Source organism: Leptodactylus fuscus, chromosome 6 (genome assembly GCF_031893055.1).
Source record: "Leptodactylus fuscus isolate aLepFus1 chromosome 6, aLepFus1.hap2, whole genome shotgun sequence".
NCBI lineage: Eukaryota > Metazoa > Chordata > Amphibia > Anura > Leptodactylidae > Leptodactylus > Leptodactylus fuscus.
In genome coordinates, this window is record NC_134270.1 from 25,677,491 (window position 1) to 25,700,981 (window position 23,491).

Genomic DNA, 23,491 nt, shown 5'->3' on the forward strand with positions numbered 1-23,491 from the left:
GAATACAGTACTAGTCTGTGAGCATTTACTAAGCTTTATAGACATGGGATATATCTTCTGGACCCTGGTATTCTCTGTAGCCTATACCGCACGTGTCATGAGCCAAAGGTAATGTGCAAATTATTATTCTCTTTCTAAAATGTTCACCCTTTCAGTGTTACACCTCATCATTTTTTGCAATAGTGTTTTTTGATTAAAAAAATACAGAATGCTCAGGAATAATCTTTTTGTACTACTAGGGTAGTAAGACGGTGTTGCTGACTATACTACGTGGTACTGATTGTAGCAGAGCTAAATTGCTCATTTCACCTGTTTTTGGACTGCATTGTTATTGCATATCAATAACTTTTTACCATTTTAGATAATTCTATAGGTTTAGGTCTAGTGTTGTATATAGGGGTTCAAGCATAGAGGATCAGGCAGGGCATGTACTGAGTGCCAGGGAAGGTGTAGATAAGTCATTCTGCCTTGGCCATGGTATATAGGGACAGGCTGGGACAGGGAAATTCATTTTTGTCCACGGAGATGGAGCATTGCAACAATTCTGCATATACAACTCAAAAAGAAATCACATTATGTGTTACCAGCAATGTCAACACCCGTACATTATAGGGAGCCTTCACACGGAGTAAAAGCGCGTGTATTTTTGCAAAATACACGTGTAAAAATACACGTGTAAAAATAAGACTCCCATTGACTTCAATGACATTTTACAGGCGTATTTTTACAGGAGTATTTTTACACTTGTAAAAAATATCATTGAAGTCAATGGGAATCTTATTTTTACACATGTATTTTTACACATGTATTTTGCAAAAATACACGCACGTTTACTCCGTGTGAAGGCTCCCTAATAGTTTTTGGGGGTTATGTTGCCCTGACCACCTTTCAGAGATAAGGAGAGATGTAAGTAGTTTCCATAATGACTGGAAGGACATTTAATGAATTCTATAAAGTCATCAAATTTAGATCCATTAATTCATTAGCAAAACCTATTCGGGTTAATTCTCACTTAGCATTTTTTTCCCTCAAGGTGATTTGGCACGAATTGTGTGAACTCATCCTTAGTCATGTCTTTTAACATTTCCTCCCTTTACTGGATATGGATGCTCACGTGAACACAAAATCTTGTCCATCTAAGAACTACTCCAGTAAAAATGTATTTTGTCAAACTCACAAGTCAAGTCTATGGGAATCAGATTGAGGCTGCACTAGAATTTCATTGTGGGTGCGGATCAAGGTGGACTGGGGCGGGGACGCCTTAACTTGACAGATCTAATATAACTGGCACAAGTTATACCAAAAATTTTGATCAGTTCCTAATAAGAAACAACAAAGTTGATAAATTCCCACTACTGTGTGTATCAGAGATGCAGGGAAGAGGTCAGCGCTCCAGAAGGGAGCACATACTTTTGCAATAAAGTTGTTGGTAAGTTATCCAAAAATATTAAACTACACTCAGGCTCAATTTGATATTTTTTTTTATTTGGCATGTATAACGGGCTGGTGAGAGGTGACCTTTGGCAGCGTGGGTGTAACTACAAGGGTAACAGACATAGCAACTGCTATGGGGCCCAACAATTAGAGAGGCCCATGTCCATTGAAAACTAAGGTGCAACTTGTGATAACTATGGCTGATGGAAGGAAAACTGTATGCACCTCCATTACTTTACTGGAACTGATAAGGTCAAAGCTGTGTTTATGACTAATTGACCTAGGGTAACTGTCGTCGTCCTAATTAATTAGGCTGAGTGCCAGGCGGTGAAGAAGTCACACCACTCTATATATTGGCATTCGTTCCTCTCTCAGCTAAGGAATGTGTGCTGACGCACTTTTATTTAAGACCACAGGGGTTAAATAGTAACAGAGAAAGTAAGAGAGATAACAACAATGTAAGTTTTCATATTCATTCCTGATTGGTATGGTACAGAAACAGAAAAAGTTGAAGCAGTTCCATATATAGCCAGCTACTCCCGGTCCTGCGTGTTATGTCAGTCCAGGTAGCTACAACGGGGCTAAGGAATAGCAGTAGGGAATCTCGCCCTGCACTACTCCCACTAGCTATCCCGGTCCCTGCCTCACGGGTGTGGGTCGGCTGTTCTCAGGCTACGCCTGACCCCGACAGCTCCTCTCTCACTGATACCGTAGGCCTAGAGGGAAGTGGGAGAAGGAATGCCCTATAAGATCTCTAGGGACTGGAGACTAAAGGGGGTCACCCCTAACGAACAAGTGAAGCTGCTACTGACAGGGACTGACAAGGGTGTGCGCTGACTAACAACACAAGCAGCACACAGGAAAAATGTGGGAAAGGATTCCCCCAAACCAATATGGGAAGGAACCTTACACTAGGAAACAAACACAGGGAAACTGAGTAGAAATCAAAGGATAAGGCAATTCACTCACACAGTCAATTATAAACAGAGGGAGGATTGGTGAACACAGAAGGGAAAACAGACAAACCAACTCGTTCACCCAAACCTCCCAAAAACCAACCACGGAACTTCCTCTATCCCAGAACACCACCTACTCCTCCTGCTAAGGCCTAGCTCTGTAAAAGCGACACTCAGCACAGAACCATGGGAGGCATGGGTTTAAATACAGAGTAGAGACCACTCCTCCCAGGTGCAAATGAGAGGACAGACTAATCAACCAGGAGATAAAGCTGCCTACCATCAGTGCGCACGTGCAAGTCAGAAGGTGTGCACCAATACTCACGACAGGACAACCCCGCAGCGCCAGGATGCCACCCCAGACACTGCGCAGCCAAAAACTCCCCAGGTAAGAAAAATAGAAAGTAATGAACCTAAATACTCCTAACACTGCGTGGTAACCTTGGGGATTTGTCTTGTAGCAGCAAGGTAGGCATTTGTTTTTCTTGCACCCCTCCTGGATGTAGGCGTCATCTTATCATATAACATTATACCAGTTTGAAGCATAAGCAACTATATCTAGCATTAACATTTTAAGGATACCAATGTTTTTCATACATTACATGATTATAAACCTCACAGAACATCACAGTGTGTGCAGGTGACATCATTATAATTTCTTGCTTCATATACTGTGATGTTATAGTGAAAAGTGATCTTTTTCTGTGTGCATTGCACCTATGCTATGATGTCATATCTGACTTTATCCCTGTAATGTGACATCACTGTGTAATATCCCTACACTGTGACTTCACTATGTGCATTCTCTATGTACTGTGACATCAATGTGTACATTCTTGTACTGTGACATCACTGTATTCAATATTCCTGTACTGTACATCACCATGTGTATTCTCAGTACCGTGATATGACCGTGTACATTATTTTTGTATTGTGACATCACTGTGCATTACCCCGTACTTTGACTTGACTGTGTATATTATTTTTGTTCTATGACATCACTATGTTCATTATCCCTGTACTGTGACATAATTGTGTATTATCTTAGTATTGTGACATCACTGTGTGCATATTATATGTACTGTAAAATCACTATGTGTGTCTAAATGAGACAAAACTAATCATATACTGGGTCCCCATTATTTGTTTGTTACGCCAGTACCTAGCAGTAGCCTATCAGCCCAAAAACAAATGGATTGGGCAGGTAAAATCCAACCGCCCAATCCTTATCTCCCCTGACAGTAGATGCCAGGAGGCCCCCTTATACACTATATATGACGCCGAACCTGTTGAAATCATCTGGTTTGCCTAATACACATCTATGAACACATCAGTTACATTTGGGCATGTACTCAGACTCCTGATGCACCCCAAAAATCTAACCAGCACCCCCATTTGGATTAGAATTTGGAGCCACTTGACACCAGGGTCTGCCTGGTATTGGAGTGTGCAAGACCCAGTTGATATTGATATTATTTGATTTTCATCTGCATAAACATATAGAAACAGCTCATGTGCTTTATACTGTTATTCTGTAACTATATACACTGTACATTGTGTTTTTTGACTTTGACAGTGGTGCAGAAGACATTGGAGATTACATTGGATCTAATCTTGATATAGCCTGGATGTCAAGTTTGGAAGGGTTGATGAAGGGATATGCAAGGAAATTCAGACCTGGCATTGGGGGTAAGGATTGTAACTAGGATTTTAATTTCTAATATTTAGTATATAGATTAAACGAGTGCTATAGCAGTGACCTACAAAGTAGGGTTGTCTGTTCGCTAAACTACTACAAAGTTATTCTGGTAGCCAGCGAGTTCCAGCAGAATTGGGTGGCAGAATGGGGGTCCGGGGATCATGCTCTGTTCTTTCTAGAGAAATAATTGGAATTATTAGACATTGATGACATACTGCTTAGAATTGACTGCAAAAAGATCTTGGTTTATTTGTTAAAAAATAATTTGTAATTTTTATAGGTCCTCCAGTGATCGTTGCTGTAGACATAGAAGTGACCAGCATTGACCACATCTCTGAAATAAATATGGTAATAATGCAACACAGATACTTGATGTCGCCACTAGGTTTCCTCTGCGGACTGTCTGCTTCCATCATATCTATAGGGAAATCGCTATCTTAATTTACATGATGCAATTTCCATTCTTGCTTTGGCTCAAAAAAACCACAGCAAAATCTGCAACAGAAAAAGCTGCGTTTGCACAACGTGGGGCCTCAGTCTAAGGCTGAGATCAGATGTAGAAAAGCTTAGATTTGGCTCAGAAATAAAACAAAATGTGCTTGTAACTTTTTAAATTTTTATTAGTTTTATGTTGCTGATTCCCCAATTGTAGGATGAAACTGATCCTGAGTTGTCTTGTTGTTCAGGAATACACAATGACGGTTTACCTACGTCAGAGTTGGAGAGATGAAAGACTTTCTTACTATCACACCAACAAAACTCTTGGCTTCGACAGCAGATTTGTTGAGAAACTTTGGATACCGGATACGTTTATCGTCAATGCCAAATCCGCCTGGTTTCATGATGTCACAGTAGAAAACAAACTAATCCGACTACAACCGGATGGCGTCATCTTGTACAGCAGCAGGTAATAGATAGTAGCACGTTACCTATGTGTAGAGATGTTGGTGAAGGTCTAGGATGGCACTGTTTATAGATATTATAAAATATTCTGCAGTACATTTGCACACGGCAAAATCCATCAGCAAACAACAGTTTTTTTTCTGCATCCTTCAGCTGCGATTTCTGGGTGGCTGCCCCTGTCTTCAAGGCGGAAAAATATGGGCAAGCACCAGCAATAATTGACATTCTGTGTGTTCGAAACCCACAGCACAAGGCACATTGCACTGCTGTTTTTTTCTGCAGTGTGTGCATGAGATTTACTTTGATCTCATCCATTATTTTGCACCAACATATTCTGATCGTCCCTGTCCCATATAGGGCTCACAATCTAAATTCCCTATCAGTATGTCTTTGGAGTGTGGGAGGAAACCCATGTAAACACAGGGAGAACATACAAACTCATTTTATCCACTACACTGTTTTAGGATCGGGTCTCGCAGGTTTCCATCACGGCACACAGTGCCACCTGCGGGTCAATCCGACCCTTGGCCTCATGCAGTGAGGCGACTGGAGTATAAGTCCAGTTTTTTCCCTTCTGAGCATGCTCAGACATTTTGGAGCCGCTCACAGACTAAGTGCCATTTCTCCCCTACTGAGCATGCTCGGACATTTTGGAACCACTCACAGACTAAGTCCCATTTTGGCCATACTGGGCATGATCGGTGATTTCATGGCCGCCGCCCCTGCTGGGCGGGGACTTCCCTTTATATAGTGTGAGCCGACGCGCGTGGGGGGCTCACACTTTGACTAAGTTCGCTAATGACAGTAGTCAGGGCTAGGCTCCAGCATTGAGGCAGGGTGTAGAATAGGCCTCTGTCTGTACTTAGTTTAGAACCTGTAAACCCTGAACTGGCAGCCCTACACTAAGGCTAGGAGCAGTGGACTCTGAGGTGCTGTCAGCAGGTGTGGTCCCTGAGGTAGCCCCTTGAACTGTCAAGACTTCCTTAGTTTCTCCTAGCTGTAGCAGGAGCATATTATGTTGCTGACCTGGGGTGACGATTAACCCTAGGCAGCCTTGCTAATTCAACTGTACAGGTGCACCTTACCAGTGAGGTTTACTGGCAGGGTTTTATTACAGCCTGTTCACATTAAGCACTGCACCACATCACTGCCAGTGCAGTTTAACTGTTAGTGTACTGTTCTGACATACAGCCGTCCTTCTGGGCCTGTGGACCTCGCTGTAGTACCTTGCAGACTAGCGGGTCTGTCGTTTAAAAATATTATTTTTAAATATTTACACAGAACCGTAACACACTGCCACTGTACTTTGCTATGAGTGCCCAACTTGGGGCCTTAGCCTTAAAGGGGTTTCCCACCCCACCAGATAGGGGATAAGCTGTAGATCAGTTGGGATCCAACCACTGCGGCTCTCACTAATATAAAAAAGGGATGGTTTTTTTTACCTGGATTTTGCATTGGGAACACAAGACCTGAGAATACTGAAGATTTTAAACCTCTGCTTTGGATGTCAAGAGACCTTGTCCTTCTCTGTTAATTATCAAATTGACAGGTAAATTTATGAAGAACTAAATTAGCTTAATTTTGTGAAATTTTGTGAAGAGTTGCTAAAAATATTTTGTTCGCATATTTACCTAGTTATTACATTTGAAAAAAATAAATATGTCCATTAAGTTCAACCAGGGGATGGGAGAGGTTGTGACATCCTATATATTTCTATAACCATCAACGCTGTTTTTATCTCAGAAGACATTGTTAGGTAATTGCCAGTTGAACAATTCCCCAGTGCCGCTGCTGAAACCTGGGAGGAAGGGAATGACAGAGACAGTGAGTCCTAAGCTGAACCCACCCTCTGTCCCTACCTACTTGCCTCACTGCCCTAGGTGACAGTGCACCACTGGGTGACGATCCCTTCTTAGATAAGTGACAGCATAAAACGCAGACAAGACAAACAACATGGAAGAGGAGTCAGCAAGCCAAAGGTTAAAGCCAGAGAGACAAGTACCAAATTGCAATTCAAAAGAGAAGTCATAAGAAAAGCCAAAGGACCAAAGTCAGTAATAACCTACAATAGTAAGAGAACCGCTTAGTGAGGACAGAGTCACAATAGCCACATGTATGGGCTGCTGACCTGTTTATGGGAAGTTCAGACCCCGCCCCAGACTTGATAGGCAGATAGGCTGTCAATCACACAAGTAAGGCTAAGATTAACTATTAGAGGAACAGAGGGAAACTAAGGTGAAGGAGATGGGTGTGGTGGAAAAATCAATTCCAGAGATGAGAGAATACAGCATAGTTCAGACAGAGCAAAAAGAACCCAAAGCAATGAATCATAACTGAACGTGCCTCCTGCACCGCAGTGTGCGAACGGAGGGTGGCGCAGAGACCCAAACAGGCAAAGATGTTACAGACATCTAATCCTTTTTTGTAGCTGTCAACTGTTCTTCTGTGATCAGTTCCTGGGTAGGCTATTCCACAGATTTACAGACCTTATGGTGAAAAAGCCTTGTCGGCTCTTAAGGTTAAACCTTTTTTTTTTCTCCAGATGAGGAGATTTTACATGGAACAGATTTTCCCTATATTTCTTGTATTGGCCATTTATATATTTATACAAGTTTATCACATTTCCTCTTAAACGGTAAAGTTATCTTTAGGGGTGTAACCAGAATTTATTTGGTCCCATAGCAAAATCAGAAATGGGCTTATCACCATTATAACTGTAATCCGAACTGTAGCAGTACAGGCACTATGTCATGTCTGTCGTGTCCTTGTCTGGTAATGAGGCCAGTTGATCACTCAGATGTGTTGTATCACTGTATACATGCCCCCATACCTAGCAATGTCTAGAAAGACCTACGGTGGAGGGTTAATACAGGGCTGGTGCAAGGTGTTGTGGGCCACCTAGGATATTATGGGGATGGGTCATAATTTATGGATTTTTGCTGAATGCAGATATTAAGCTTTCTCTCCCTACACATATATACAGACAGATGTATACAGCTGTTCATCCATTTATATAAGCGCTGCTGTAGGTGTAATGTGCAGACCCAATACTTTTGTCCATATAGTGTACAAGTATGTATCTATCTGTACAGTATGATAGGGTCCCACAAAATGTGAGCACTCCTTAAGACTAAAGCCCCACTTGCTAAAACACAGTAATTTTTAGCTGCAGAATCGCGAGCATTTCAATATGTATTTAATAGGTGTCTGTTTAAAAGAAACAAAAAATGGACACCTATCATAACAGACACAAACGGACAATAACTGATGGCTATCAGTTACTGTCCGTTATATGTCCGTTCACCATAGACTTCAATGTTAAAAAAAAAATAATGGACGCTTGCCATCCGTTTTTTTCTAATGGACAGAAAAGTCCTGCATGTAGGATTTTTTTTGTCCACTGGATAAAACGGGCTTAGGTGTAAACGGACACAAGATGAAATCCCATTGAAATGAATGGAAATTTTAATGGATTTTTGACAGTTCAGTTAGAGTCCGTTGCTAAAATCTCGTAACAGACAATAGCTACGGACAATGCTGGCGGTAAAACCTGTTTTACTATTTTAAAAAGTGAAAAATGGTAAAAATATGCTATGTTTTGCAAAATAACTTTAAAAAATTAGTAAACATGAAGCAAAAACTATTAAGGCTAAGGCCCCACGGAATGATACACAGCGCTAAAGCACTGCGGGAAAAACCATGGAGGGAAAGCATCTCATTTCTTCCCGCAGCCCTTTGAACAGAAGGTTCACAGACTTTTCCTCTGCGGACTTTATGTTACAATTATATCTACAGGAAAGCCGCCGGCGTTTCCGTAGATATAATTGACATGCTGTGATTTCTAAAACCGCGGCATTTTGGAAATCGCAGCGTGTCTGCGCTGCGGTTTTAAAAGCAAATTGGGCATGGGATTGGCATGAATCCCATCCGCTTTGCAGTTACTGTATAATGCCATCATTTTTCCGGCCTGCGGTGCTGCGGCCTAAGGCTAAAGTCCCATGTTGCCAAAATGCAGCATTTTGGCTGCTGTGTTTTACAGTACATAGCTAATCCCATCCACATATTGCAGAAAATAATCTGCAGCGGACAAATTGCATTTTCAAAAATTTCCATATAGCTATTCTCCATATAGGTATAAGGGCAGAAAGTCCGCACAGGAAAATCCGGTACATTGGTCTGTAGGCTAACAAAACTTCGATCTGCATCTCTTGTTATAATGTACCGTATATACTTAAGTATAAGCCGAATTTTTCAGCATAGTTTTTGTGCTGAAAAAGCCCCCCTCGACTTATACTCGAGTCAAGCAAAAAAAAAATTAATTTTTTTTTTTTTTTTGGGAGGGGGTGTCTATGACCAGCTGCTATAGTAATGTATAGAATCTCCCATAAAATAGTGAAAAAAAAGAAGCTTTAAAAAAAATATAATAAAAAAATAAAGTAAATAAACGTTCTAAATCCCTCCTTTCCCTAGAATACATATAAAAGTAGAAAATGACTGTGAAACACATACACATTAGGTATCCCTGTGTCTGACAGTGCCCGGTCTACTGAATATAGGGGATCTGCAGTGCTCCTGTTCCGTCAGGAAGGGGTTAATAGGAGCACTGCAGATCCCCTATATTCAGCCAGGCTGAATTCCAAGTAGGGGGAATAAAAAGCCAGTCCTCAAGCTCAGGGAAGGGGCAGACAGACAACCAAAACACCCCCTCCCCTTCCCCAGCACCTACTGCACCCAAAAACTCCGGCCATTTTAATTTTTGGAATTTTCCAGTAGCTGCTGCATTTCCCCCCTCGGCTTATACTCGAGTCAATAAGTTTTCACAGTTTTTTGTGGTAAAATTAGGGGCGTCGGCTTATATTCGGGTCAGCTTATACTCGAGTATATACGGTAGTATAGACTTTAAAGTAACCTCAGGCTACATGGAAAAATTACAAAAAATACAAACTCAATAAAAACTGCAAAATTGACAAAAATAAATTGTTTAAATCCAGCTTTCAGTTGAAGCCAAAAACTGTTGTTTTTATTCTTGTTGCAGATTATCCGCAGTTTTTTGAGCCAAGGCCAGGAGTGGGTCTATCAGAGGGAGAAGTATTAGCGCTTTCTTTACATTCTCCATTCTTTTCCAAGCCACTTTTGACTTTGGCTCAAAAACCGTATGCAAAATCAAAAAAGCTTTTCCATAATGCGTGGCCTCAGCCTTACAGTCATTTCATTTCTGAACCTATATCAATTTCAGGATCACATCGACTGTCTCTTGTGACATGGACTTGACAAAATACCCACTAGATGAGCAGGAGTGCAGACTGGACCTGGAAAGCTGTAAGTTTTTAAGGCCTTGTACACTGGCTTAGAATAATATAGAAAAAATACCGAATTTTCAACTTTCTTAAAAAATAGGAAGAAATAACCTATACAATTTTCATTTATTCTTTGGAAATCTTTTCCTTTCTGTAAATATTTTCTATTGATTTATGTGACACAGCAGTCATACCTCTCAAAACCTTGTAATACCCTTTCAGAGATTTCTGAGTAAGGGCTCGTTCACATCTGCGTTCATCGGTCCTTATTGCAGGTTTCCATTTCCTGCATAAAACAGATGCAGGAGACGGAAGCCTGCAGGAGACTTTCTCACCCATTCATTTGAATGGGTGAGAAAGCTGTCCGGCCGTGCGCGGCAGTGAGCATTTTGCGCTCTCCGCCGCGAAACCGGGTTTTATAATCCGGACACAGAGTCGGACATGCACTACTCTGTGTCCGGATAAAAAAATCCGGTTTCGCGGCGGAGAGCCTAAAACGCTCACCGCCGCGCACGGCCGGACCCGGTCTATGGTTTCCGTCTTCTGCCATGCAGAAGACGGAAACCATAGTATGGAGACATGAACGCAGGTGTGAACCCAGCGTTAGCAGTATAGGAAGTATGTGCCCCATACAGGATCCTCATCTATGATCCAAAACAGAAAGTAGCACTGGAGACGATTTCTTGTTCGGAGGACTGATTCCAATGGGGTTTGTGTAATACTTTTTTTTCTCCTGTGGGGGAGCTGTAAGATAATAAAACATATCTTCCCTGGTTCACTCACAGATTACAACATCTATATGGGCCCATCAGACATACATAGTTTGACCATAGTTGACTTTAAATAGGGAAGTTGAAGGGGCCAGTGGGCAACCTGAAAAAAGGTTAGAGTTGTTGATGACCTATTAGTAGGATGGGTCATGAATATGATATTGGTGGGAGTCACTGGGGGCCGACTTGCAGTACACTAAATGGAACAAACCTGTGCTCCCTACTCCATTCGCTGTGTTAGTTATGGTGTCAGGAGCTGCTGTGGACAGCTGATCTGTAGGAGTGTTGAGTATTGAATCCCTAGTCTGATATTGATGACCTATACTAAGGATTGATTATCATTATCTTTAAAGGGTATTCCAGTAACAGCAAGTTACTCCTTATCCAAAGAATAAGAAATAACTTGCTGATTGGTGGGGGTAAAACCTCTGACAGATTTTGGGGGGCTTTGTACTCTAGATTTGAATGGAGTGGCTAGTTGAACGTCTCACATCACTCCATTCATTTCAATGGGGTGACTGGAGATGTATTTTGGCTATCTCCGGTGGCCTCATCAAAACCAATGGTGAAGCACGTGAGCTGTCCATCGAACACCCCAGTTCTTGTGATTTGTGGGGTTCCCAGTCCAGTATAGGCAGTAACTTACTATAATCAGAAAACCCCACTAATCTGAAAACCCTTTTAGCTACTGATCAGGAAGCGATCATAGGGATTGCCTCATCCGTGGAGTAATTTCAGTAATACATGGAATTATATGAATAGTAATTCCCTACATCCAAAACTATATGTGATTTTATCAGAAAATTTACTAATACTGATTTATTAATACTGTCTAAGGTCGGCTTCACACCAGCACCCGGTCTCCGCGTTAGGCAATCCGGCGGGTTTCCATCTTCTGCCTCGAGAACAGGGGACGGGTTTCCGTCCTGCATGTCCAACTTTGTGTTCGGTTAAAAAAACCGGTTTCGCCGTGGAGAGGCAGAAAACGCTCACAGATGCTCACTTTGCAAACCCATTCAAGTGAATGGGTTTGAAAACTGACCGCTGGGTTTCCGTCCCCTGTCCAATTTCATGGGGCAGAAGACGGAAACCCGCCGGATTGCCTAAAGCGGACACTGGGCGCAGGTGTGAACCCGCCCTAAGTTTTAGCCAGTGCATACTTAGACTAGGCTGTCATAAAATGTGCCAAATATATGAAACTGTCAAGTTTAGCTTTACGCCTTATTATTTGTCCACAAAGATCCACTAAAATGTCGGCATATTATTTGGCGCATGGTGCTGCTCTTTACAATAAATAATGCACCTTTCTAGGGAAGTTACAACCCTTTTTCGTACAAGCCGGAAATGTGTCTAAGACACTTGATCAGTTTGGCGCAACACATGTTAGTCAGTTTTTGGCACAATTTACACCAGAATGTTGACGCTTTCCTCAGTTCCCAATGTCTACAGTAACGCTGCCCTTTGTTGCTATTGAAAACAATTCCAATTCCAATCCTTATGCAGTTCCTTAGCTTACTATTACTTCTCTTGTTATTCCGACAAATATATATTTTGTTCCCAGTAAAAGGTTACCGTTCTGTCAGCCAACATCGCCATTTTGACAAATGAATAAATTCATTTCATCTGTGTAAAACAGAAGTGACAATGGTTTGCCCAGAGCAATGCTAAGAATGGAGAATGCGTTGAAGTGTCACTGTTAGGTATTGTGCTTCAGTGACCAAGTTATATAACCTTGTACATGCCGTACTCCATTAACATTCCTTGTCTTGTCCTGTGTATGGTGGATTATACTACGGTAATTTTACAATATCATCCAGATGGCTATTCAGCTGAAGATATTGTCTACAACTGGTCAGAAAACCAGGACCAGATCCATGGACTAGATAAACTTCAGCTGGCGCAATTCACCATCACTGACTACAAATTTACCAAAGAGGCGATGAACTTCAAATCAGGTACTATGATAAAATGTGTATTGTATTTAAGACAAGAATCTGATCAAGTTTTGTTCACTATCACATAATATCTTTGAGTTTCATCCCTGTTCGCATGAGGGTTAGGCTCCTGTTAGAAGTTGGCGTTTGCAATGCCCAGTTAGAGATATTCCGTGAAATGCCCAGAGTACATATGAGGTCATATTTTTATAAAATTTCTAAATCACCCCCAATGTTTTTACCAGAGTCCGCTGCAAGGCAGAATTGACTTTGCCGCTTGGGACCCAGCTCATGAAACCAAGGAATGTCAGACAACATGTGCCCTAGCAAATTAGAGAACAAATCCAGTTACCTGTAGGGACATAAAGGGAGAAACAAACTAGCCAAGTCCATACTAGTAGAATAAATAGTAACAAAAAAAAGAGTATCAAAGCAGAATTGAAGTCCAAGCCAAAAGGTCAAATCCAAGAAGTCAAAGCCAATACCAAATCAGAAGTCAAGGGAGTAAACCAGGAGAAATAGCCAGCAGTCAGAGCCTGGAGATCAATAGGAAACTAGTCTTTTCTCAACAGAGTAAGGATAGCTGCACATGTTTCACCTATGAAACAAGGTCCGTGTTTCAAACAAATTTACCGGCTTGAACTTCATGCTGGGAGCAAGATTCTTAGCAGTATAGTTATCTATGATACTAGGAGTCCCTGCCTCCCAGGGACATACTGGATGGCTCAGTGGTTAGCACTGCAGCCTTGCAGCACTGGAGTCCTAGGTTCAAATCTTGCCAAGGGCAACATCTGCAAGGAGTTTGTATGTTCTCCCCGTTTTTGCGTGGGTTTCCTCCGGGTACTCCGGTTTCCTCCCACACACCAAAAGACATTCTGATAGGAAATGTAGATTGTGAGCCCTATATGGGACAGTGACTGACAATATATCTGTAAAGCGCTACGGAATATGATGGTGCTATATAAGTAAGCATAATAAATAAATACTGTACAGTACTGTAATTGATACAGGGATGTATGTCGCTGGGAGGCAAGGACTCCTAACATGATATATAACTATACTACTAGGAGTCCCGCTCCTAGAACAAAGTTCAAGCCAGTAAATGTGTCCGACACATGGATTGTGTTTCACGAAGCTCTGATACTTCTCCCTTTCGTTCAATACTCATCTGGCTTTGGCTCAAAAAACTGCAGCAAAATCTGCAACAAAATAAGCAGCTTTTAAACAACATGGGGCCTCAGCCTAAAGAGGTTTTCTGCTATAAATATATAGAATTTGCCTTTACATTCCATTTGGTTGCGTTCCAACTGATGTACAGTATCTGCACAACACCCCCGGCTGTGCAGGGAACTATAATATATTTTGATTATATCTATTTGTGTAAATGGAGCCATGTTGTAGTGCACTACGTGTGGACAGGATTGCTGCTGTGCAGGATACCTACTGAGGGATATATATATTCCTGGATCAGTAGGAGACTCAGAGGTTGGATCCCCACTGATCAGAATGTAATGGCATTTTCTAGCGTATTTCTATTTTTTTTTTATCAATCCTAAATTTCTGTAATGCATATCATCTCCTCTGAGAGAGGAAAATAAATGAAAGGATTCGAGCACGTCGGCTTTTCATCACAGGGGGAGGCTTTTGTCGGTCGACGAGATGTATGTCAGATTTCTGGTGTCAGCCTATTCCAGTAATTGTAGATATCACTCTCTGCAATCAATATCCCGACTTCTTAATATTCAGCAGATCAGCCTCCCGCATCCTTCATTAGATCAGCGGGGTATCCTGTAGGGACACAAATAACATCAACAAAGATTTTCAGTGATAAATTTAAATAAAAAATTGCCTGCACAAGAAGAGAGAAAAAAAAATTGGAGCTGTGGAAATAGCAATTTTTCCAAATATTCTATGCCATATGTTTTTTAGATTTAGGAATCTCACACATTAGTTGTGCTGGGTGTCCAGTAGAGGGCGCCTGGCTAAGAGAAATTGTAAACTAATCAATCTGCCTATAGGTGTAACATTGTATTGTACAGTATTATAGGTCTTAATGTACAATACTATTGGTTCATGAAGTCGTCTAAATTAATGATAGTTTAGTTTATATCTTTACATTCATTCTGTTTTCGGACAATCATACTTTCCAACATTTATAAATTGTCTTGTGATGATCACGTGTCCTTTTATATGGGCTAGGCCTCCTATACATGACACTTATACCCAGTATTAGTGACTATTGCTACTGTAATGTATGTACTCTTATGTTCAGCTTTAAAGAGTTAACGTTCACCAGATCCAAAGGAGTTGGGGCTCATGCTCATGACCGTGTGTTTTTCATGACTAGCCCGTATATGGGGCAGTGAGTCCGGGGCAAATCCCTAGGCTCAATAAGGTAAATTAATGGGGTCTCTGGAGGCCTGGGTGCTACACGGACTGTGCCGTTCAACCACAGATCTGGCTCATGCACATGGCCTGTTGGCTCCAATCTTCTGGGATCCTCTGAGATATTTGGGAGGCAATGTTCCCTCTAAGCCCTGGAAGCTGCTGAGCAGAACAGCTAGTGAGCTGGGCAAGGCTCCGTCAATGATGGGCAACCTGATGGCCAAACAGTACCACCAGTAGTAAACAAGAAAACGCTAATCTAGAGTATAGATAGTATAATGATCCTTCCTAAGTCACCCCCTCCCCCACACACAGATTGGTGCTGAGGAAAGTGACGGGCTGACCCGGCACTCAGGGCTCAGGAGGACAGACAGCAATATGGCGGGTGCCATATTAAACAACCGTTGGTTGCTGCCTGTCCTCCTCAGTGCATACCTCCCAACTTTTGAAAAGTCGAAAGAGGGACAAAATGTGCAGCGCACGCAGCAAATTTAGCTCTGTCTACTTCTATGTTGACTCCGCCCATTCTCATTCATTTTTCACGTGCTCCCACACAGTATAATCCTCCTACAGTCACCCGTAAATTATATGTCCCCCCTCTATCTCTTCCCCAGTTTCATATACACCCTTCATCTGCCCCCAGTTTCATGTCCCCCCTCCATCTCTGCCCCCAATTTCATATTCCCCCATCTCTGCCCCCCAGATTCATGTCCCCCCATCTCTGCCCCCAGATTCATGTCCTCCATCATCTACCCCCAGATTCATGTCCCCCATCTCTGCCCCCAGATGCATGTGCCCCCAGATTCATGTCCCCCCATCTCTGCCCCCAGATTCATGTCCCCTCCATCTCTGCCCCCAGATTGATGTCCCTCCATCTCTGCCCCCAGATGCATGTCCCCTCCATCTCTGCCCCCAGGTTCATGTCCCCCCCATCTCTGCCCCCAGATTCATGTCCCCCCCCATCTCTGCCCCCAGATGCATGTCCCCCATCTCTGCCCCCAGATTCATGTCCCCCATCTCTGCCCCCAGATTCATTTTTTTTTTTTTTTAAATGTAGATTGTGAGCCCCACATAGAGCTCACAATGTACATTTTTCCCTATCAGTATGTCTTTGGAATATGGGATGGAAATCCATGCAAACACGGGGAGAACATACAAACTCCTTGCAGATGGTTTTGTGCCCTTGGCGGGATTTGAACACCAGGACTCCAGCGCTGCAAGGCTGCAGTGCTAACCACTGAGCCACCGTGTGGCCCCCTGCCCCCAGATTCATGTCCCCCATCTCTGCCCCCAGATTCATGCCCCCTCCATCTCTGCCCCCAGATTCATGTCCCCCCATCTCTGCCCCCAGATTCATGTCCTCTCCATCTCTGCCCCCAGATTCATTTCCCCCATCTCTTCCCCCAGATTCATGTCCTCCATCATCTGCCCCCAGATTCATGTCCCCTCCATCTCTGCCCCCAGATTCATGTCCCCCCTCCATCTCTGCCCCCAGATTCATGTCCCCCTCCATCTCTGCCCCCAGATTCATGTCCCCCCTCCATCTCTGCCCCCAGATTCATGTCCCCCTCCATCTCTGCCCCCAGATTCATGTCCCCCTCCATCTCTGCCCCCAGATTCATGTCCCCCCTCCATCTCTGCCCCCAGATTCATGTCCCCCCTCCATCTCTGCCACCAGATTCATGTCCCCCCTCCATCTCTGCCACCAGATTCATGTCCCCCCTCCATCTCTGCCCCCAGATTCATGTCCCCTCCATCTCTGCCCCCAGATTCATGTCCCCCCTCCATCTCTGCCCCCAGATTCATGTCCCCCTCCATCTCTGCCCCCAGATTCATGTCCCCCCTCCATCTCTGCCCCCAGATTCATGTCCCCCCTCCATCTCTGCCCCCAGATTCATGTCCCCCCTCCATCTCTGCCCCCAGATTCATGTCCCCCCTCCATCTCTGCCCCCAGATTCATGTCCCCCCTCCATCTCTGCCCCCAGATTCATGTCCCCCCTCCATCTCTGCCCCCAGATTCATGTCACCCCTCCATCTCTGCCCCCAGATTCATGTCACCCCTCCATCTCTGCCCCCAGATTCATGTCACCCCTCCATCTCTGCCCCCAGATTCATGTCCCCCCTCCATCTCTGCCCCCAGATTCATGTCCCCCCTCCATCTCTGCCCCCAGATTCATGTTCTCTCCATCTCTGCCCCCAGATTCATGTCCCTCCATCTCTGCCCCAAGTGTCATGCCGTTCCCTCCTTCATCTGCCCCCAGTTTCATGTTCCACCTCAGTGTACACATTAAACTTACCTTCTCCTTGCTCCCCCGCCGCTCTCTCCGCGCCTCTCTCTCCGCGCCTCTCTCTCTCGCACACAGTTGTAGGCGCGTTGTGACGTCATCACATCGCGTCTACACAGCGACTAGCTGGAATGCAGCGGCAAAGCAAGGAGCTGAGCTGTGACTGCTCCTTGCTGTAGTCACGTCTGTATTGATTATTTCTGGGTGAGCGGGGTGGCTGCAATAGGTGAGTGGCCGCCCACGTGTGCACGCTATTGGGAATAGTGTTGGGATGGTTGGCAAAAATGCATCAATTTGCCAGATTGGAAAGTAAATACATAGAGTCTAATTCACAGTAGGATCCGCGATACACAGAGAGGCCATGGCTATTGATAGCCACCGTGTAATGTTTCATTTCCCATGTGGTTGCACTGCGGAGAATTAAAGAGTTTTTCTATTGCAGTAGATATTGGGATCTGTGCTTAGTAGGTACCCTCACCAATCCACCGTTTAAAGAGACTGCAGCACTTGGACAAGGCTGATGCCTGTATACTGCTTACCAAGCACAGCGCCATACGCTGTGACTGTATATGGTATTATAGCTTAAACCCATTCACTTAACTAGGAATAAACTGCAGACAGGACATGTGACCTATCCAAGGTCCTTAAATCCCTTGTAAATACTGGTTGCAAAGCTTTCCATCAGACCACAGATGATCGCTGAAGATCTCAGTGCAGGACCTCTGATTAAAATGGGATTGTCATAAATGGACAACTTAAAGACACTTAAAGGGAGCCTGTCAGCAGAACCCAGCATATCAACCCAGCCCCGCAGATACATAGTTTAGGGTCACCTGTTCTTATCTATATATAAACTCTTTAGAGAGAAGGTTAGAACAACCACAAAGGAAATCATTTGCAGTGAGGCAAAATATTAATTTTTTTGCCTTATATGTTCCTCTGGCTAGCCACCATATTCTACCAAACGTCAATTTTGCTAACTCTGTTTCAGACTTATTACCCTTCATCAGTGCTATGTGTGAAAATCCCAAAACAAGATAAAAGTTCTGACAGTTCTCTTATATTTCAGCAGGTCAGTTTCCCAGACTGACCCTTCATTTTCAGCTGAAAAGAAATCGAGGAATGTACATCATACAGTCCTACGTGCCGTCCATCTTACTTGTGGTCATGTCATGGGTTTCATTCTGGATCAGTCAGTCTGCCGTTCCTGCCAGAGTGTCGCTGGGTAACATTCTTATATATCAGTTGTTTAGAAATTTTAGCGTGCAAGCAAATAATTATTTGTCCTATCGACACATTGCAGAAAAATGTAAATGTAAAGCACCATGGAATTAATGGTGCTATATAAATAAATAATAATAATAATAATAATAATAAAATGCATGCAGTAGAAATGCACCATCACGTTTTTGGAAATCGCAGCATGTGAATTATACCTACGGTAGTGGCGGCGGTTTCCCTACTCGTATAATTGAAGCAGAAAGTTCACAGATTAAAAACCTCAATGCAATTTCTCCATGGTTTTTCCTGCAGCGCTTTTTCACTGCCGGATGCTACATGGGTTCTTAGCCTCAGGTTGAATTATTTTCTTGGTTCTCCATTCTGATTTCCTTTGATGGCTGGCAGGTCTGTGCATTATAAATGTATTACACCTGTTCTCTGGTGCACTGGAGTGAGAGGGGAAGAGGGTTTATGATACACAACCTTCCACTATCAGAAAGGAGAAAATTAACCTTTTAATACCAAAATGTAAGGAGAGACTCTATGGAGGGAGGCTGTGGCACAAAAGTGGTGTTAGGGGAACACCCCTGTCGGTTCCAAATTAGAAACCAAATGGTTGCCCGTATGGGAAGAACACAAAGTGACACATAGCCAGATGTATATCTAAGTGCTCTAAAGTTTATTACATCTTACTTAGCTCTTATAGAGGAATAATGGCTGTATGCTAATTTAGGCATAACAAACTACATCACATAGAAATATGAATTATCATTGGTCAGAGTACAAAATGGGCATTTACAAATGATAAATACGTGTATAAGCAATACATGAGTTAACACATGGTTGTCCGTGTCATCCATTTTAGTTCTAATCATGCTAGCACAGTGCTCTAAGATGGACAGTCTGTCCTTGATCCTAGCTTAGACTATTCTCATATCTAATGGACATTCTGTGTCTCGTTACGGGACAAGAGAAACTAAGTGATATTATGAGAAACTCAGAAACATTCCAACCTTTTTCCTAAATATGATAAGAAAGCACAATTGTAAGTCTCTCATAGTAGCTGCGTGAGAGGAATATGGAATATACGCAGACAAGACGTTAGTAAAAGCAATATGCAATATACGCAGATAAGATGGTGGAATGCTAGTCTCTCTCTTTACACAGATATTTGTCCCCTCACAATGGGCAGGCACTTTGATGGGATGGGAAGCTTGTGTGCACAGGCATATTGTGAATGTCTTCTTGGCGGTCTGGGCGCACACATATGATAATGAAGGGAAATGTAAATACTGCTAAAATATATGGACAGGATGCGGTTGATGGAGAACTTATGTAGACAGGTCTAAGCTGAGCATTTGCACCAGGGTCCAGGAGCCTTTAGTTATTCCTGTGGGAATACTGTATTGGGTGAATGGCAAGACATATACATAAAAGCAATATAAAGAATAAGTAATTTAGATCTTTTGCTTCCTAGGAATAACCACTGTGCTTACCATGACAACTCTAATGGACAGTGCACGTTCTTCATTGCCTAGAGCATCTGCTGTCAAAGCTCTGGATGTCTACTTCTTGATATGCTATGTCTTCGTGTTTGCAGCCCTGGTAGAATATGCATTTGCCCATTTTAATGCTGACTACTTGAAGAAGCAGAAGACAACAGTGGAGCACAAGAAGAAAAGCAAGGTCAGATATTAAATTATAAATTATGGTCTAACAATGGGTAAGTAGGATCATGCCTGGTTAGACAATGTTCAGATTTCACCGACACCAATAGGATCCAAGTGAAAGCCCTGACACAAGATGGCTGCCATCATATTACCATAAACATTGTAGAATAAGACAACTATAATAGGGCAGGTTCACACCTGCGCCCAGTCTCCGCTTTGCGGGTTTCTGTCTTCTGTCCAAAAACTGGACAGGAGACGGAAACCCGGCAGTCAGTTTTCAAACCCATTGACTTAAATGGGTTTGCAAAGTGACCGCCCATGTGCTTCTTGTGCCTCTCCGCCACAAAATTGTTTTTTTTAACCGGACATGTCCGACTTTGTGTCTGGTTAAAAAACCTAGTACGAAATAAGGCAATGCATTCTTTTTAATGAACATCGATTCTATCATGAAAACAAAATTATCTTTTTTTGCAATTACTTTAGTAATAATTGAGCTGTTTTATTAAAAGAAGAAGACTTTAAGGTTATTTAGTGTGAGATCTGGAGTATTGTACACTTAATCTGCCTAAAGCCTGAATATTACATGTAATAAGTGGGATTAGCTGGTGAAATGATACAGGCGGTGTTACTGGTAATGTGTTATATTACACCAAACAAGCAATAGCAATTTTTTTCTTTATGTAGATTGTAAGCCTCATATAGGGCTCACAATGTCCATTTTCCCTATCAGTATGTCTTTGTAGCATGGGAGGAAATCCATGCAAACATGGGGAGAACATACAAACTCCTTGCAAAATTTTTGTCCTTGGTAGGATTTGAACCCAGGACTCCAGTGATGCAAGGCTAACCACTGAGACACCATGATGTCCTTTGTAATAGCCATTATTGTCAGTCTTGTCTTTCTCATTATTGGTAACTGTAGTAATCTATCTCTCCTGTGTTCCAGGTGACTCTTCAGGATGGTAAAGACGCCATTGTTTTATTCTCATTTTCAATACTGGGAGTAAATTCTGAGCACCTCTATAAAGAGACCCTAAGTCCGAGCACAATGAGCGATGTCCCAGAAGTCAGAAGACGACGTGAGGAGCATCGACGGGAACTTACACCCAGAAACAAAGGCAGGCTGAAGATCTCCCTGAAACCCATAGATGCTGATACAATTGATGTGTATTCTAGGGCACTTTTCCCAGCAACCTTTGCAGCTGTTAATATTATTTACTGGGCCGGTTATACACACTAAAGAGGAAGCATCAGAGATATACATACTAATTCATTCCACAATACAAAGCTTGGTCTCTTATACAGTATATTCTAGTCACTCATATGTAGAACAGTTATTATAGTATTACTATCCAGCTTTACATTTCTTCCCTCTCTGTAAGGTGTACAGGTATACAATGTGTGTACTATAAGTAGCATGCAAAATATAATTGTTCTATACTGAATTTTCTCACTTTAATAAATAACCATGCGATATTCCTTTTAACTCTTGGGCCTTATTCACATTTGTGATCTCTGTGCTGTTCATGGACAGCGTCCCACTCTGCTAATCTGCGGGTGGTGTGCTCTTTGTGGTTGATCCATTTTTCACGTCAATGATGACACAGACCCATAGATCTTCATTGCTGTGATGCATCCTCGATACATAAGCGTTAGGACGGGCCGGGGCCTCCGCTATGCTGCGTGGAGGCGCCTGGACCGCTCTCTGTCCGGCATCGGGGTGGCGCTGGTTCCAGCGTGGGGTAGGCCGGAAGCCTCCGCTTGAGTATTTGGAGGTTCCCGGTTTCGCTCTAGTGCCGGAGCTGGTACTTCCGGGATCAGGGAGACCTTAGGCTGACCTCTAGAACAATTAATAATTTTAGGATCCATTTGGAGACCATCAAACTTCATCATCTTTAGCTGTGTGTATCTCAGATATGAAGTTTATACTCTCTTGCCTGTGAGACTGATCACTTAACAGTTACTGTATTTTCCCCAATTCCCAAATTGCAGATTTGTTGAAGATATTTCTACAATTCCAACAAAGTTCTATTGAACTAAAAGTGTTTTTTTTTTTCTTAATGGCATGCACTTAGATACTTGTAAGCCCAATTCACTGAAAAGGAAGAGTCACAGAAATGTCTGCAACAAATAACAAGAGATTAGATTTGCTATTTCAGATGTCACCAGAAACTGACTTGAATATCAAAAAACATTGCGTTTTTGTACATAACATCATGTCAATTATGCCTTCAGAAACGCTATACAGCGGATGGAACTTTTTGCTTGTGGCCCTATATTATTTACAGGACGGGTGCTGGAAGTGGCTCTGTACAGATAATGGGTTCGGGGGCCGGGTATCAGCCCCTTATCGATCAAGTCTTTATGGCCTATCCCAAGGACAAGCCATAAAAAAATTAGCAAAGACAACCATTGCTTCCCATCAATGGGCTTCACTATCTTCTGCTGTCAGTGGCGTATCTAGGAATGTCAAAAGTTCACCATGGGGCCCCTCCTGAACGATTCTAAAAAACCCAACCGAACCCTCCCCCCCAGCTGGTAATGGCCTATTTAAAAAACAAACAAAAACGCAGCGGTAGCGGCAGAGGGGAGAGATATCAGTCAACATGTAAGAGGGCAGACCTGAGCAGCAGGTAGCAGCAGCAGATAGTGAAGCCCGTTGCAGGAAAGCCACGCCCCTAAAGCCCTTTTCTTCTCATTTGCATAGGAATAAAAGTTCTGGAATGGAGCAGTGGTCCTGAATAATAAAAAACATCATGGTAAACTGCGCAGATATCACTACAAGGTACTAGGATTACTTTATATCTCAATTTTGTTCTGACAGACTCCCTTTAAGAGTAACTAGATGTATAAAGTCAACGGCAAGTCCGGAAGCAGTTAATACTGTTTCCTAGCATTACCTTATTGCCACAAATGATGCATTTCTAACCACCTTAT

General features: G+C 42.8%; 1 protein-coding gene across 1 annotated transcript; it reads left to right on the top strand.

The window, feature by feature from the left end:
• GABRD (gamma-aminobutyric acid type A receptor subunit delta) lies at positions 1-21,833 on the top strand. The gene is made up of 9 exons (XM_075278448.1): positions 1-108; positions 3,967-4,079; positions 4,370-4,437; positions 4,776-4,996; positions 10,229-10,311; positions 12,877-13,014; positions 18,736-18,888; positions 20,362-20,570; positions 21,501-21,833. The coding sequence occupies exons 1-9, from the start codon at positions 44-46 to the stop codon at positions 21,792-21,794; spliced, it is 1,344 nt and encodes a 447-aa protein (XP_075134549.1). The 5' UTR covers positions 1-43; the 3' UTR covers positions 21,795-21,833.
• Positions 21,834-23,491: the final 1,658 nt, after the last annotated feature.